The 16,859-nt window shown below is 36.8% G+C and overlaps 1 protein-coding gene and 1 long non-coding RNA gene across 2 annotated transcripts; both read left to right on the top strand.

The window, feature by feature from the left end:
- The first annotated feature begins 754 nt into the window (after positions 1-754).
- LOC124641701 lies at positions 755-1,294 on the top strand. The gene has a single exon (XM_047179868.1). It carries the CDS (start codon positions 755-757, stop codon positions 1,292-1,294), a length of 540 nt encoding a protein of 179 aa, XP_047035824.1.
- Positions 1,295-9,603: 8,309 nt separating this feature from the next.
- On the top strand, positions 9,604-10,737 carry LOC124641808. The gene is made up of 2 exons (XR_006985702.1): positions 9,604-9,889; positions 10,411-10,737. It is a non-coding gene; the product is annotated as an uncharacterized LOC124641808 (long non-coding RNA).
- The last annotated feature ends 6,122 nt before the right edge of the window (positions 10,738-16,859 follow it).

Below are 16,859 nucleotides of genomic sequence, written 5' to 3'. Positions count from 1 at the left end.
TTGGCCAAATCGTCCAAAGCAATAAATAGTAATATCTAGTACAACTTATGAGAAGTACACCAGAGCTTATACCACGAACTCGTTAATCGCTACTTTACATTTTCCTTAAAGAAATATACGTTTATCTTAGAACAGATTCAAAAGTAGGCTAAATGTTATAGAAAATTTTGTTATTTCTTGGCTTTATTCTCCTTACATAAGTTGTCGAATCCATTAATTTTATGATATAACATTTTTCCCACTATAAACAATTGGCCTCTATCATGAAACAGGGGACATCCATCATATTCCATTTTATAACCAGCAAAACTTTTAAATACAGAACTTCTCAAAAAATACTTCCAACCAGCCAGGTACTACTATTAAAATAATTCCCAACTTCATCCTAACGGCCAGCAATCTTCTACTTTCAAAATTTCAAATTTCGAAGTCAGCTCTCAATCTTTTGCCGAGAGCGTTAAGACCGGTGATTGTACGATGGTGCTCGAACTACCCGGCGAAAGTGAAGAATGCCCGAGAAATCACCGCGGGACAAATTGCTTGAATACTTACCTACTTGAGGGAACGTGAGGTTGGATGGAAAAGGCTTTTGTAAAAGTAAATTAATTTTTCTTTTGTGGATGGTCATTTTTGGCACACAAGTTAGCTTAAATATCAACGAAATGAAAGTACTATATACATACGTAGATAAAATATTATTTATATTAAAAAAATATAGTTAACTAAGCAACTAAAACAACTAAAACAGCTACAGATGCAGGAAAATGGTATGTTGGCTGCAGCCGCTGCTGCGGCCAATCATGCCAGAAAAGTGGCTGTGAAAGTCTTGGTCAATAACAATGGACAGCCAACTATACCAGATTTGAAAGCCTACCAGAACCCAATGTTAGGGAAGACGTTGAATCCGCTATTTACGCCGCCAAACCTACTAGAAAGTTCGCCGATATTGAAGCATTTTGCGGGAGTTTACGGCGTTGATTTCGCAAAGAATCCTGAGTACAAAGCTTTATTGCAAGAGTCTTACAACCAAGCAGTTTTACAGTCTCTATATGGCCCTCATTTAGGCGTGAATTACCCTAACTTACCACTTCCATATATGTATTATCCTGGCCAATCAGCGTTCGGCATGCCCGTGCCTTGTGACGTGGACCGAAGTCCAGTGGAACGACAGGAAAGCAAAGAATTTTCTGATGAAAAAGAAAAAGAGAAGGTAGAAGTGAAACCAAAAACTCATATCGATTTGAACGAGAATAGTAACGAGAGTATGGCCAGTAATATTGAAATCGAAAATTGATTGTTGTTAAGAAATGTTATGAATATTTGAATCCATAGAAAGTCATGTGGATTGTCAAAGAGAGAATTCTGTAGTTCCTTGTTATTATTTTGTATATCAATGGTTCTCACCACACTTAATGGCGGCTCGGAAAAACGCGCGAAATGCTGTAGGTACAGAAACCATTTTTAGTTATCAGTGAAGATTTTAAGTTGCGAGATCCACATGCTCGGAATTTAGTAACGGTTCGGGTTTAGTTTGGCGAGAACTATTCCTAAATACATAATTCTGAACTATTTCTACATAACACCCACTACGTGGGTAACAAACTTATTTCTCGGACAGATTCATTGAAAAGCTTCTCTTCAGATTTGAATTTAGAATCCCCGTTTTAGAACCATTTTTAAAAGTAAAAAGAGTAGGTGTTGCAATTTGATAATAAAATATTGAAGTTACTCGAACTTTTTGGAATGTACTTAAGATTTTTTTTATGTGGCAATAAAAAACCAAAGATGGAGTTAATATTAGCCAAAGCACGTAGTTAGTAGAATTGTTACTGTTTAGACTTTATTGTAAATAGATAATATTTAAGGTTTTAGTAATTGTTTTAATAGTTTAATTCATTGGCACGTTTGTAAATAGTACAAAAGTAGAAGTTAAGACAGCTTAATAAAAGTGCAATAAAGATTATGGCGAATTATTTTGTGGTTTTCTTTTTGATTGTTGTCTATGCCTTAATGCAGCCCCCGCAACTTATACGTACAATCCATAAACAATTCGAACGGAGACGTTCGTTTGAGTGCATTTTAACGTAAGTATAAGCTAGGTATATCATGTAAAGTTCCATCAAAATCCACTTCTTCTTTGATAGGTTGAATGAATTGGCCAAATCGTCCAAAGCAATAAATAGTAATATCTAGTACAACTTATGAGAAGTACACCAGAGCTTATACCACGAACTCGTTAATCGCTACTTTACATTTTCCTTAAAGAAATATACGTTTATCTTAGAACAGATTCAAAAGTAGGCTAAATGTTATAGAAAATTTTGTTATTTCTTGGCTTTATTCTCCTTACATAAGTTGTCGAATCCATTAATTTTATGATATAACATTTTTCCCACTATAAACAATTGGCCTCTATCATGAAACAGGGGACATCCATCATATTCCATTTTATAACCAGCAAAACTTTTAAATACAGAACTTCTCAAAAAATACTTCCAACCAGCCAGGTACTACTATTAAAATAATTCCCAACTTCATCCTAACGGCCAGCAATCTTCTACTTTCAAAATTTCAAATTTCGAAGTCAGCTCTCAATCTTTTGCCGAGAGCGTTAAGACCGGTGATTGTACGATGGTGCTCGAACTACCCGGCGAAAGTGAAGAATGCCCGAGAAATCACCGCGGGACAAATTGCTTGAATACTTACCTACTTGAGGGAACGTGAGGTTGGATGGAAAAGGCTTTTGTAAAAGTAAATTAATTTTTCTTTTGTGGATGGTCATTTTTGGCACACAAGTTAGCTTAAATATCAACGAAATGAAAGTACTATATACATACGTAGATAAAATATTATTTATATTAAAAAAATATAGTTAACTAAGACTTTATTTTACTCTATTTGAGTAGGTATTTAACTAAATATAAATGAACAATCTTGGTACTTACGATATTTTTAAACTCCGTTCATAAATAAAATGCGCCTAAAAATCATATTAATAGCAAATACTTTATCAATTCAATCGTTATTTCAAGCTGTTGACTATTATTTTGTAGTATTGTGTGTTGTGTAGTATTTGTAGTTTGTAGTAGAAAAAATATTTACATTTAGTTAAGTGCCTCAAATGTACAAAATAAAAGCCGTTTCTATACTACCAAGCAATGTTCTTGAAATAAAATTATCATATGAATACTGTACCTAGCGCGAGGGAGTCGGGGGCACATTATGAAAATGCCAAGCTTCGACTTCCGGTTGAAGAATTCCCTAAGACTGCAATGAGTGACAATCCCGAGTCGTGAATGGGACAAAATGATGCTTATTTTGAATGGAAGTAGCCAATTAAATGCAGATTTTCAGATAATATTTTCTTGTAAGTTTTGCTATACTTAGTACGAGTAAGTGGTGTTGGGTGTAAATAAAAAGGGGATTGAAGGGTCCTAAAATATCAATTGAAAATTATAAATATTTTAAGTCAATAAATGAATCTCGCATTGATCAAATCTAGCGAGTTTTAAATTGGCAGGAAAATCAAAAAAGGTAAAATAGAAGGAACAAGGTTCAGTTGTAGATTATATTTTAGTCCTTAATAGACATTAATTTTCCATAGATACTTTCTTTTTCTAGGGATTTGTTAGTTATTTTTAGACGACCTCGATGGCGCAATGGTCACCATGCCGGACTGCCGGACCTGAGGTCCCGGGTTCGATTCCCGGTTCGGCCGACATTTGTGTGATGTGCATGCTTGTTGGTCGTGGTCTGGGTGTTACAATATGTATTTATAAATATGTATATATGTATATGTACTGTATCAGTTGTGTTAGCACCCATAACACAAGTTAATTAATAACATAGCATGGGGCTAACCGACCGTGTAAATAGGTGTCCCGAAATTATTTATTTATATAATTTTAAAAGCAACTTAATAGCAAGAATATTCAGGTAAATCTAGTCTAATCATCAGTCAACAGTTTCATTTTTGTTTGTTACTTATTTTCATTTATAAAACAATGGTTCTACATACTTTCACTAATTATAACATCTCATTTGAAGTAATCTCCGCAGGATCGGCATTTCCTTACTGAAAGCTACTTATTTCGTTTTGTGGACTATTCCTGAGAAACGTAGTGAATGCAATTAACTGATTGTCGATGCACTAAACTGTAAACAGTGCATTACCGCTCATCCTCTCAATACTAAATAGGGATGGGATGGTTTTTATCGATATTGGGTGTCGATGTGCCAAATTGTTTTGTAATGTTAGTGGTTTGAGTAGACACTTATTTCAACGTTTATGGCTATTATTACTTCGCGTAATGAAATCAACAATGTTATAATTTGAAATCAATGTCAATAATGACACATCGCGGGAGACACATTGCATGTAAATACAAGATTAGTAGGAACAGTTACAGAAGTAAAAAGTTTTTCAATAATTCCGAATAGACATATTTTCTTTAATAACTTGCTATCTAGACTATACAACAAGGTACTAGACGGTACCGACAACGTCTCCAAAACGTCGTCCCATCTCACAATTCTATCGACATCACCCCCTCACTATGCGTCGCACTTTGCATTAACAGTCGCACTCGGCCCCAACGGCTCGTATTACCCGCACGTGCGCCGGATGTGTCCTCGTAAACAAACAACACAAATATACTACTAATTACTTACAATAAAACTAAATAACACCTAGTTGGATGGGTTGTTTAGAATGAGGTAGGGTAAGGGTAAAAACATTTTAAAATCATCTACCGTTTCATAGATTGGCACTGCGTGACAGATATGTGGTATGAGTCCAAAAAACGAGTGAAACGATCGGACGGTACACGCTGTAGTGACCCCGTACGTATCAGTGGAACAAATTATTCCACGATAATTTGAATTTTTTTTATCTCTATTTAATCTTAATTTCTATACACAGAACACTATAATCAAGATCAAGAAACACCACAAATACGGACAGAGGTTAGGATACCGAAGTTAAGGAAAGCAGCACATATTTGCTGGCACATGAAAAGTCACTCAACTGAACACATGAAAATGTAAGTCAGTTTTGGCTTTACTAAAGTCATTCGATTACCGTAGAAAAGTAGACGTGTCTACATTTACTTTTCTATGTCTATGGTAAAAGATGTCACAAAAAGGAATACGAATGTGCTACGGCTGCTACGAGATTACTACGGTGCTACGCGTGCTTAATAACTTACTGTGCAAATAAAATATGGGTAAGTGTTTTTTTTTTATTTAGCAGATTTTATTATGTTATCCACTAGGAACTACGAAGTATAAGTGTAGTTCAGATGTAGTCTGACGTACCTACATATTCTTGTATCTTCTTCAATTTAAGAGCCCAGCTCTTGTCGGTGCAGCTCCTTCCATTTACGCCTATCTAGCGCCAATTCCTGAACTTCCTTATACGTCACAACATTCACCTTCTCTTTAATTTGCTTCATGTAGCTGTACCTTGGACGACCCCTTCCCCTCTTTCCTTCGACTTTCCCTCCCACGAAGTTTTTTATAAAATCGTCGTGACGTATAAGGTGTCCTATCATTTTTCCTCTCCTGTTCTCTATGCTATGTAATAGTTGTCTTCTACTCCCTGTGTCCAAGTTTCACAACCAATTCTTGTATCGCTTTGATAAAAAAAAAAAAGATCTAAGCCATATATTCTTATATGGAAGTATAAACCGATTATGATCAATCACGCTGTGACTCATAATAACTCATACTACTTAAAAACGCATGATAGCAATATAGAAGCTTAGAACATCAGAATTACGTATAAAGTTTCTTTCCAAGTTCCCTCAGAACACGAGTGAATCCACAGACGGAAGCTAGCAAGTAATAACTCTCCCAGATGACTGCCATCTCAACATGAGAACCGCATCGCATAGGATTCATGCCAAATGCTGAGATGTAAACAACACGCTGGGAATGACTGTAAATACGGTCATCAAAACCATTGCAGTTTTATTATGATTGTTCCCTTTCAATTAATGTCTTAAAGGTACGTTTTAAAAGCAAGCTGCCGACCGCACATGCTGCCAGTCACCCTCAAATACAGACCGATTTCATGCAATCGGTGCAAGTGCGTTTGGCAGTTGCAGTCGGCAGCTCGCTTGCAGAACGTACCTTAATGTGCACTGATCTTTTGTTTAATTGTTAACATGAGGAGTGTATTACGTGCGAAATGATAAAACAAAAGAAGCGTATTGTTTTCTTTGTAATAAAAAGTATTTAGGTATAATAATCACAACATCTGTAGGTACCTACGCTGCGATTTTACTTTTGATGTTCTTATCGATAAATGTAGCTTTTCTTAGTGTCAAATTATTATTTTATTACAACTTGTAAGTTTATCGAATTTTATAGTTTTCAATAATCGTCATACCGTAAAAATACACATGACCTAAGCAAAAAAACTCTATGTCTATCCATTTTGTCCTAAAGTTCCATTTAAATGACAAACTACAAAACGAATAGACCCCAGCGTCCCCAGCAGATTCGTTTATGGCAATTTAAAAAGTTTTAACCTTTAACTCCACCAACCCTTTATACAAAAAAATGTCGCAAAAAGCAAATTAGTAAAGTTTCACTTAACGGCAGCCAAAACAGACTGCGACTTGTCGCGACGTCAAAAAAATCGCACCACATTGACGCAAGTGTGCTCACACGACCCCCTACTATGAAGTACTGTGAACGTTAGAAATGAAGTGAAAATAAGTCGAAATTACTACTACATTTTAAGAATTGGTATGGTAAGCTTTTCTTTCTTATTAATAAATGTGACAAAAACTTTTTTTCAATATCAGACAGCGTGGTATTTTTTCGTATTCGTAATTGTGTCGAACCCGTGTTGAACCCGCTAAATTGAAATATTTTTTATGTCAAGGTTTTTGCTTGGAAATGGTTTTGTTTTTAATTTACAGCTTCTCTTGTCTCTACTTCGGTTAGGAATTTTACAACAACAATATTATTACTGCCAACTTTCTCAACAAACTCATTCGCTTCTCACATTCCCAAAGTCATTCGAGTCGCATGACCTGTCTAGACGGGCGACTTCGCGACACGACCCGTCGCCGACCACCGACGCGGTCACTTCAACCGAGCCGACACGCCAACAAATTCACCCCCACTCAAAAAGGGCGTATCTACATCTTTTTTCAGTACAAATCCGACGTTTTTACTGCAAAAACAGTAATGTGTTTCAAGAGTACTCTTGGTGGTCCGAGTATTGCTAATTTTTTAATGTTTTTTTTTTTAAAGAAGTGCTATGGGAATTTGGAAGATTAATGTATTTGAAGAGTGGGTTTGGAGCCCGCCTACTGAAGTACCTACTTAATGGGATGCCGTAAAAGTAGTTGATGCTTGAAATTGCTTGGCATTTAATTTTAGGTAGCTTGTACATGCCTAAAGATGAATGGAATCGACTCAATAGTTCTGCTGAAAAACATAAATTTACAAAGCAAACATTTTATGATGTGATTAGGAATGAATTCAGTTAAATAAATACAATAAACAGTTAAATTAAAAAAGAGAAAAGACTGGCAAGAAGATCTATTAGAGTATTCGCTAATAAAACGAAAAATAAAAGCAAACTTTGATGATTCTCTTTTCAAAAAGCTCCTCACATTCGTTTGTGCAATAGAGTTGCGCAGGAGTTGTTCTTTGAACAGTAAGTAGGCAATAGTGCTGTAATTATAGTTGCTCGTGCAGTTTTATGTGAACGTCTGTGAATTACTCATTAACCCCCATTGTTTAGTGAGGGCTGACAGAAATAACATGGATCAATAGTGGAGGAAGGATTGGTTAGTAAGATTAGTATGCTTTTGGGATCACAGTTTTTCTTTTCTTTTGAGGAGTAAGTAGAAATTAAACCTTTATATTTAATTGAGCTCCATTTTTTGACTGGCATATCAAAAGTTCGCATTTCTGTGAAATTAATGATCTCGGTTTGCTTTTAAAACAGAAGGTACTTTCCTAGTATATACATATGCATATCTCACATGTTCAAATAAATTATTTGTCCCCTTCATAAATCAAACGGTAGAAATCTTTATCTGTCGTATAACCTAAAACCATTATTTTCATCTAAAAACTTATAAACTACAATATTCCTAAAATAAACTAGATCATAATTATTACTATCAGGCTACGCATCAAAAACTACCATGACATCAACATCCTCGGTCATCTGGCAACCCTGCGCAACACTTCTACTAACCAGCATCAAATTATCCGTTCTCCTTTACGCACATTAAAAAAAAACACATAATTATGGATATAAAACCTCTTTCCTCGTAAAAAGTCCAGATAAAAAGGTCGTGAAGACACTTCCTTCGTCTAATTCCCCATAAAATGGTTCCGTGCATCCATTAACACTATTTTTAATTATTTTTTTCAAACTCATTGAACGCTGCGTCCTCAATGAGCCCCATTTATATTTTAAAAACTACGAAAATAACTAGATTTTGTTTACATTAATTTTTAGTGTACGGCGTAAACTTGTGTGCTGAATTTTCTAATGTGAAGACAATTTTGATGGTCAATAAAGGTGATTATTGCTTAGCTTGCGATCTGTGATGTGGTTTATGATATATAGCATATGCGAGGTGTGAGACAAGCAATTGACGTCTTTAAAGCATTTTTAATTAATTTATTGGCGCTTTTGAAGCGGAAGCCGAAAGTAATGGAGACGCTCTAATTTTCAGTGATTCATTTATCTAAATAAATGTAAGCAAATCTAGGTAACTAGTTCCAATTAATCAATTATTTGAGTCAGTACTTGTCAGTCCAGTCATGGTCAATATTTTTAATTTAGAACCATCGTAACCTTGATTTTAATTTATTTATCTCGAGTGAAATCTTAAAACTTATCTAGGTAAGTTGAAGTTAAAATGTACATTTGCAGTCGTAGTTTGATATAATAACGACTATATTCTTAGCTTCGATACAAACTGACATGTTCAAAGAAGAGCGAATTCAATCATAACTCAAGTAAAATTGTCTATGCAACAACATGTCTACTCCACAGCAGCATTGTGCTCACGCGCACGGTAATATTTACAAGTCGCATCCGGCGTACAACTATTACTTAATAGTCGTTCCTCACTGATGTCAAGCACGCTTTCTCAAACTTTCATATGTGAAAATGTTGACTACAAAACAAAAGAGTGGATTTTGGGTAGATGGGAAATCATCAAATGAAAACTCCCGCGATGGGTCCAGCGGAAGGGAGGACCTATCTTTTACTGACTAAAACTCATCTACATAAGTAGGCTCTGTAGCACAAAAAGGGTCTTAAATTGAAAGTGAAATAACAATGTTTGAGAGGAAAATTATAGGTACATCTAGATTTATGAAACAGAAAACATACGTACGAGAGTCGTACGTGAAAACAGCACCATGATTTAGAGAAATGCGTACACTTACAAAGTTTTTTTCTGTAACTACGAACCCTAAAAAAGGAGACAAAAGAACATGTAGCTACAACTTGGAACTTCCTATCAATCATCACATGACTAAATTGACATCTAATCTTAAAACAATTACCTCCATTCTGGGTCTAGAAAGAACACCTAATTTCTACTGCCATCAACATTGTAACGGAACGTTACATGATTTGTAAATGCTAGTCTTTGTTTGTGCGCGGGTTAGGAACGCGCGGAATGAACGGAACGAAGGGTTTTGATCGATGCAGCGGCGGGCGTGAGCGCAGCGCCGCATTGACATTCGCTCGCTGGTCGCTTCTAGACTGGTGTGTGCGTTGACCTCCTACCAAATTCCGTCGTGGCAAGCGCCCTAGCAGACACGGCCGTTTAATTTTGAAAATCAATTTTATTAAATCAAGTGATTCAGTATATTTGTTGTGTGGAAATCCCGAATTAGGGTAAGTTTTGAATAGCACACGAATTCATATCATTCATGCAGTTATTTCCAGCTTTGTGCTTCACTTTTTCTTTATTTGCAGCTTTTCTGTGTACCGCTGTGCTTATTCTTGCCGTATTGCTAGTTTTAGATGGCTTAATCTACAAGTTATAGCTGGCAATAGTTAAGAAAAGCATTAGCAAATTACAAAAAATGTTGCGTCATTCTAAATTCGAAGTACCTTCAAGTGTTAATATTTTTTTCCAAATTAAAATTTTAAATATTTTTTTAACTTTTGTACTTGCCATAACTGTTAATTCTGTTTAATTATATTTTCTTTTCTTTTTTTAACTGTTAATCAACTCAACTGTTAATTCTGTTTAATTCTATTTTCTTTTCCTTTTTTTTGTAAACTCCGTTCTGTAGTACCGCCACGTCAATGCTACTACATTTAGATAGGTAACTCATCCTCGTTGTCGTCGGTGGTACTCCAGCACGGAAGTTATTAGGCCGAGTTCTGATTAGCTCGAGCGGTGATTCCAGGTTTTTCCACCCGGCTATAAGACGCCAGCAGCAGCAGCCTCGTGTTCGGTTTGTTACGAGCCGAGGTGTCGCCGTCGCGATAGCTTCGTGCAGCACCGCGTGCACGTTAGCACCGTCTCCATCCCTGTGACGTCACCGTACAGCACTGCAGTACATCTCGGCCTACTTCCATCTCCGGCCAGCGGCGTGTTTTCGCCGCCACTACAGGGGAGTACCTATCCCTGCAGAAGTGACTTCAGACAAAGTTATACTCACGACCCACAAATCAAATCTTTGTGTGCCTCCGGCTGTGGTTCTTTTTTTCATTATACATTTTTTTAAAAGGTACACACCCGTTTTTTATTTCTATCACCTCGTAGGTGGGAATCAAACGGGTGGAGGTTACACTGGCGCCCAATTACGTGGTTTTGTCTGTTTTCGCTTCTGTAGTTAGTAGTTAGTTATTGTACGGTGAGTGGGTATTTTGTTTTTTTTATTTTTGTAAAACGCTTTGTGTTTTTATTTTGCAGCAACTGGATTGAAGTCTTATATTCAATTAATTTCAGTTATTATAGTATATTGTTTTAACGTAAAAACGAATTTCTTTTTTATACAAGGTGTCAAAAAAAAAAAAAAAAAATTTTTATACAGTGTGTAAAATTTTTTAATTTTTTTTTTTTGGTTTTATATTCTCTCGGTCGCTTAAGGAATTGATTCCAACCGTTTTTTCATTATTTTTTTCTTTAAACTACCTTCACGCCAGTTGCAAACTTTTTTATTTTTTTTTATTGTTTAATGTTTTGTCTTTTGTTCGCAATTTTAGTTTTTTCTTTCTTTTAATTACTTATTTACACAGCGTTCTGTTAAATTAGACTGCAACGGAACGGAGTATTTTCATTAATTCATAAAATTTTGTGTGCTATTTACAACTTACTTCTATTTTGGTATTTTAATTTATTCTTATTTAATATGGCATACCCTATTAAGTACTTATCTTTGCAAAAGTCGGAATTAGAATACGAGGTAGCCGTACGAGGTGAAACCCCAGCTAATACTGTGGCAGAACTTAGGCGGCAGATTTGCAAGCTAAGCCAACTTTTCTTGTCTGAGGACATTTTATGTTCACATCTCGACCCTCTTGACGATTTAAATAGTTGTTTGGAAATTTTAAATAAAATTAAGGCTAGCCTTGAGGTAGATACCCAGGATAAAAATGTTTTAGGGCGAATTGAAAATCTTTTCCATCATCTTTACCATAGACTAAACAGAATCAGTAGGGATGATAAATTCATGGATGTGCATACGGAATGTACGAACATGTTTAGGGAATATTATGAAGCGTTAACTTCGTTAAAGGCTAGGAGTATGGACCCGCTCATTTCTATTCCACATTCCGACGCGCAAGTTACGCCTGAGAAATTGAACATTTCCGTGAATTGCGAAGGAAATGTTAAAAGTTCAGAGCTAGCCAAACTAAAATATGATGGCAAGTCTTGCGTGCGTGCTTTTATCCAGCGAGTCAACGAATTTAGTGTTGCTCGTAATATTACAAACGCAAAGTTGTTAGCATTTGCGACGGAAATTTTTGTGGACGATGCACTCCACTGGTTTAGAAGCGTGAAACAACAGGTGTCTTCTTGGGATGAACTTGTTGTCCTTCTACAACAGGATTTCGATAAAGCGGATTACGATTACCTTTTACTTTCTGAGATTCGGTCTAGGACTCAGGGGGCCAAGGAAAACATAACCATATACCTATCTATTATTTCAGGAATGTTTTCACGCTTGTCGAGGTCTTTAGTAGAGGAGGATAAATTAGAAATAATTTTACATAACATTAGACCGTGTTATGCTAGCACTCTGGCCTCTGCATCTCAGATCACTTCGATAGACCAGTTACGAATTCTTTGTAGGAACTACGAAAACGTGCAATCACGCATGGCACAGTTTCGAGAACCTTCCGCTGCCACTTCTGATACGTTAGCACCTGAGTTCGCGTACAAACAAAGAACTGATTTAGCCTCCAAACAAAATTATAATAGTAACAATAAAATAGAGTTCAATAAAAACAATTCGAATAATAATAAACAAAATTTTAATAATAATGTCAATGAAAAATATTTACATGCCTTAAATGCTGATTCAGCCCCTGGTGCAAAATTGCCGTATTGTCCTAGATGCCGTAATAATTCGCATAGCCTCAGGGATTGTCAAAATAAAGAGATCATGTGTTTTAAGTGTGGTCACAAGGGTGTCAAGAAACCAGAATGCCCAAATTGTAACAAAGTTCAAATTTCAAAAAACTAAGTACGCAGAATTGTCTCGAGTCAGCCTCGTTAGCAGGTCGCTTTGATAAAGAGGATTGGGACAATTGGTTGAAAACAATTAAGTTGTTTTTCAACAGTTATAAAATTTCATCAATTCTGCATACTAAGCCTTTGGGTGATTCGCGACCATATGTTAATATTAAAATTAACGACATCACAGCTTCTGGCCTCCTGGACTCCGGGGCAGCTATTACAATATTAGGGAATAATTCCCATGACACGTTACTCAGTCGTGGGCTTAAACTATGTACTGATGATACACCTTCGATAGTAGCTGCAGGTGGTCAGATACTTAAGAGTATTGGCTATATAAATGTTCCAGTGCACTTGGAGGACCAATTTCACATTATTAAATCTTATGTAGTTCCAGAAGTTCAATCATCGCTTATTCTAGGTATTGACTTCTGGCGCGCTTTTCATTTGTGTCCGAAATATTTAGGTTCTGTAGATTTTTCAAACAATTCAGTAGTAGATTTAAATAGTAATAATCATTCAACTTTTATTCAGTCTTATGACAGCTTAGATGAGTCTCAGCGTGCTATTGCTGATAACGTTGTTGAGCAATTTAGGGACATTTCATTTGAGATTAAAGGCTTAGGTCGTACGCACCTTTTAACCCATCGCATCGATACTGGCGATTCTCCTCCAATTCGTCAGAGATATTATAGGCTTTCTCCTGAGAAGCAGAAAATTCTTATCGAACAGGTGGATGAGATGTTGAAGCTAGATGTGGTGGAGTACTGCGAAAGCGCCTGGCAGTCTCCGGTTCTCCTCGTCACTAAGAAGAATGGCCAGCCTCGTTTTTGTCTCGATAGCAGGAAGTTAAATTCAGTTACAAAGCGAGATGCCTACAACTTGCCATACATTGCCGAAATTCTGGATAATCTGCGCGACGCTCGTTTTCTTACTAGTTTAGATTTATCCAAGGCTTTCTGGCAGATTCCGATAGCGGAGGAGGACAGGGATAAGACGGCTTTCTACGTCCCAGGTCGAGGAACTCTTAGGTTTAAAACCACGGCCTTTGGGTTGACAAATGCTCCCGCTACACAGCAGCGTCTTGTGGATAAGCTACTAGGTAACATAGATCATCGAATATTTGCTTATCTAGATGATATAATTATTGTTAGTAACAGCTTTGAAGAGCATGTTTCCCTTCTACTTCGCGTTTTAGATAAATTACGTAAAGCAGGCCTCACCGTTAACTTGAGTAAGTGTGAGTTTTTTAGAAGTCAACTTAAGTATTTAGGTTACGTAGTTGATGCGAATGGGCTGCGAACCGATCCAGAAAAGGTTGAAGCCATTCTCAATTACCCAACTCCTAGTAATCGCAAGGAGCTAAAGCGATTTCTAGGCACAGCTACTTGGTATCGTAGGTTCGTTCCCAACTTTAGTACAATTGCAGGGCCCCTCAACAAGTTGACTTCCAACAAAAAGAACACTCCACCGTTCAAGTGGACTGATGAGGCAGAAATCGCATTTAAAAAACTGAAAGAATGCTTAGTTTCTGCGCCCGTTCTTTCCTGCCCCGATTACAATCTTCCTTTTGAGGTGCATACGGATGCAAGTAACTATGGGATAGGCGGTATGCTCACGCAATCTATTAACGGGAAAGAGCACCCCATAGCTTACATGAGCAAATCACTCACGGCGGCAGAAAAGAACTACAGCATAACGGAGCGGGAGACGCTGGCAGTTCTCGTGGCATTAGAGCATTGGCGATGTTATTTGGAGAATGGGAAAGTTTTCACTGTGTACACAGACCATAGTGCGTTAAAGTGGTTCCTTTCATTAAATAACCCTACGGGAAGGCTCGCACGTTGGGGGGTGCGTTTGTCTTCATTTAATTTTGATATAAAGCACCGTCGAGGTGTCGACAACATCATCCCGGATGCGTTGTCTAGAGCTGTTCCTGTTTCTTCAGTGGTTACTGCTAATTCATTCGCGACTTCTAGTGATGCTTGGTATACCAACATTTATAATAACTGTGTCACAAAACCTGAAAATTTTCCCAATTACCAAATTAAGAACGGCACTCTCTTCCGTCTTAGTAAGAATAAGTGCTTGCTTACTAATGAATTTTCTTGGAAGGAAGTCGTTCCATCTGAGCTCAGGGAGAAGGCTATTGCGGATAATCACGACGAACCAACTGCAGGTCATTTGGGCATTTTTAAAACCTACAAGCGCGTTGCTCTCAGATATTACTGGCCGGGTATGCATCGAGATGTAGCAAAATACGTTGGTTCTTGTAGCACTTGTTTACAATATAAAGCTCAGAACCATGCTACTCTTGGTGAAATGGGACGCCCAAAGCAATGTTCTCGCCCTTACCAAATGATTTCGGTTGACTTAATGGGACCTCTTCCTACCACACGGAAACAAAATAGCTACATACTAGTAGTGACTTGTTGCTTTTCAAAATATTGTCACATCTTCCCAATTAAAAAAGCCACTTCTCAAATCATAGTTAAAATTATGGAAGAACACATATTCCTTGTTCATGGTGTTCCTCAAAGTATTTTCATGGATAATGGTACCCAATTTATTAGCGGTCATACTCAAGATCTGTGTAGGGAATATAAAATACCGAACGTTTTTCTTACACCCAAGTATACCCCCCAAGTTAACACTGTTGAGCGGTATAACAAAACAAAATTACTTGCATTTCAACTTTCGTGGATGGTGATCATCGAACATGGGACTTGTTTATTCCAAAAGTACAATTTGCAATAAATAATTCGGTCAACGAAGCCACCGGATTTACACCTTCATTTCTAGTTTTTGGACGAGAAATAGTATTATGTGGTTCGCATTATACAGATACTGACTTGGGTGATGAGGTTCTTTTTCTTCCTCGCGATGTATATGCGGAGAACCTTGGATGCCTAAGTTCTATCTTTGATCAAGTCCAAAAATCCTTGTATCATGCTCATGCAAAAAATACGTCATATTATAATTTAAGACGTAAATCTTTCGAATTTAATATTGGTGATATAGTGTATAAACGTGCTTACGTTCTGAGCGATAAGGATAAGCACTTTAGTAAGAAGTTAGCTCCCAAATACATTAAATGCCGGGTCATTCAAAAGCTGTCACCACTTGTATATGTCTTGGAAGACATGTCCGGTAAAAATTTAGGGTCTTGGCATATTAAGGACTTGAAAATTTCTACCTTAAAATAAACACGATCTTTGTTACGTTTCCCCTTTCACTATTAAACTTTTAAGATCTGTTACCAAAGTTAGTGACGACTAATAGTCGCTTGATTTTTTTGGTATGGTAGGACACGTCGCATGATTATAATATCGTGTGATGTCTGGTATGATTGGTTTTGAGAGATGAGGCATGATTGAAATGAAAGTATGAATAAAAGGGTATTGTAACGAGTTTGTCATGCGGATTTTATTTTTAAAATAAAATCCTTATGAGGGACCGGGGGTAATGTAACGGAACGTTACATGATTTGTAAATGCTAGTCTTTGTTTGTGCGCGGGTTAGGAACGCGCGGAATGAACGGAACGAAGGGTTTTGATCGATGCAGCGGCGGGCGTGAGCGCAGCGCCGCATTGACATTCGCTCGCTGGTCGCTTCTAGACTGGTGTGTGCGTTGACCTCCTACCAAATTCCGTCGTGGCAAGCGCCCTAGCAGACACGGCCGTTTAATTTTGAAAATCAATTTTATTAAATCAAGTGATTCAGTATATTTGTTGTGTGGAAATCCCGAATTAGGGTAAGTTTTGAATAGCACACGAATTCATATCATTCATGCAGTTATTTCCAGCTTTGTGCTTCACTTTTTCTTTATTTGCAGCTTTTCTGTGTACCGCTGTGCTTATTCTTGCCGTATTGCTAGTTTTAGATGGCTTAATCTACAAGTTATAGCTGGCAATAGTTAAGAAAAGCATTAGCAAATTACAAAAAATGTTGCGTCATTCTAAATTCGAAGTACCTTCAAGTGTTAATATTTTTTTCCAAATTAAAATTTTAAATATTTTTTTAACTTTTGTACTTGCCATAACTGTTAATTCTGTTTAATTATATTTTCTTTTCTTTTTTTTAACTGTTAATCAACTCAACTGTTAATTCTGTTTAATTCTATTTTCTTTTCCTTTTTTTTGTAAACTCCGTTCTGTAGTACCGCCACGT

This window comes from Helicoverpa zea, chromosome 23 (assembly GCF_022581195.2).
Source record: "Helicoverpa zea isolate HzStark_Cry1AcR chromosome 23, ilHelZeax1.1, whole genome shotgun sequence".
Lineage (NCBI taxonomy): Eukaryota > Metazoa > Arthropoda > Insecta > Lepidoptera > Noctuidae > Helicoverpa > Helicoverpa zea.
The sequence above is the reverse complement of the archived record's forward strand: the minus strand, read 5'-3'. Positions and strand labels throughout refer to the sequence as shown.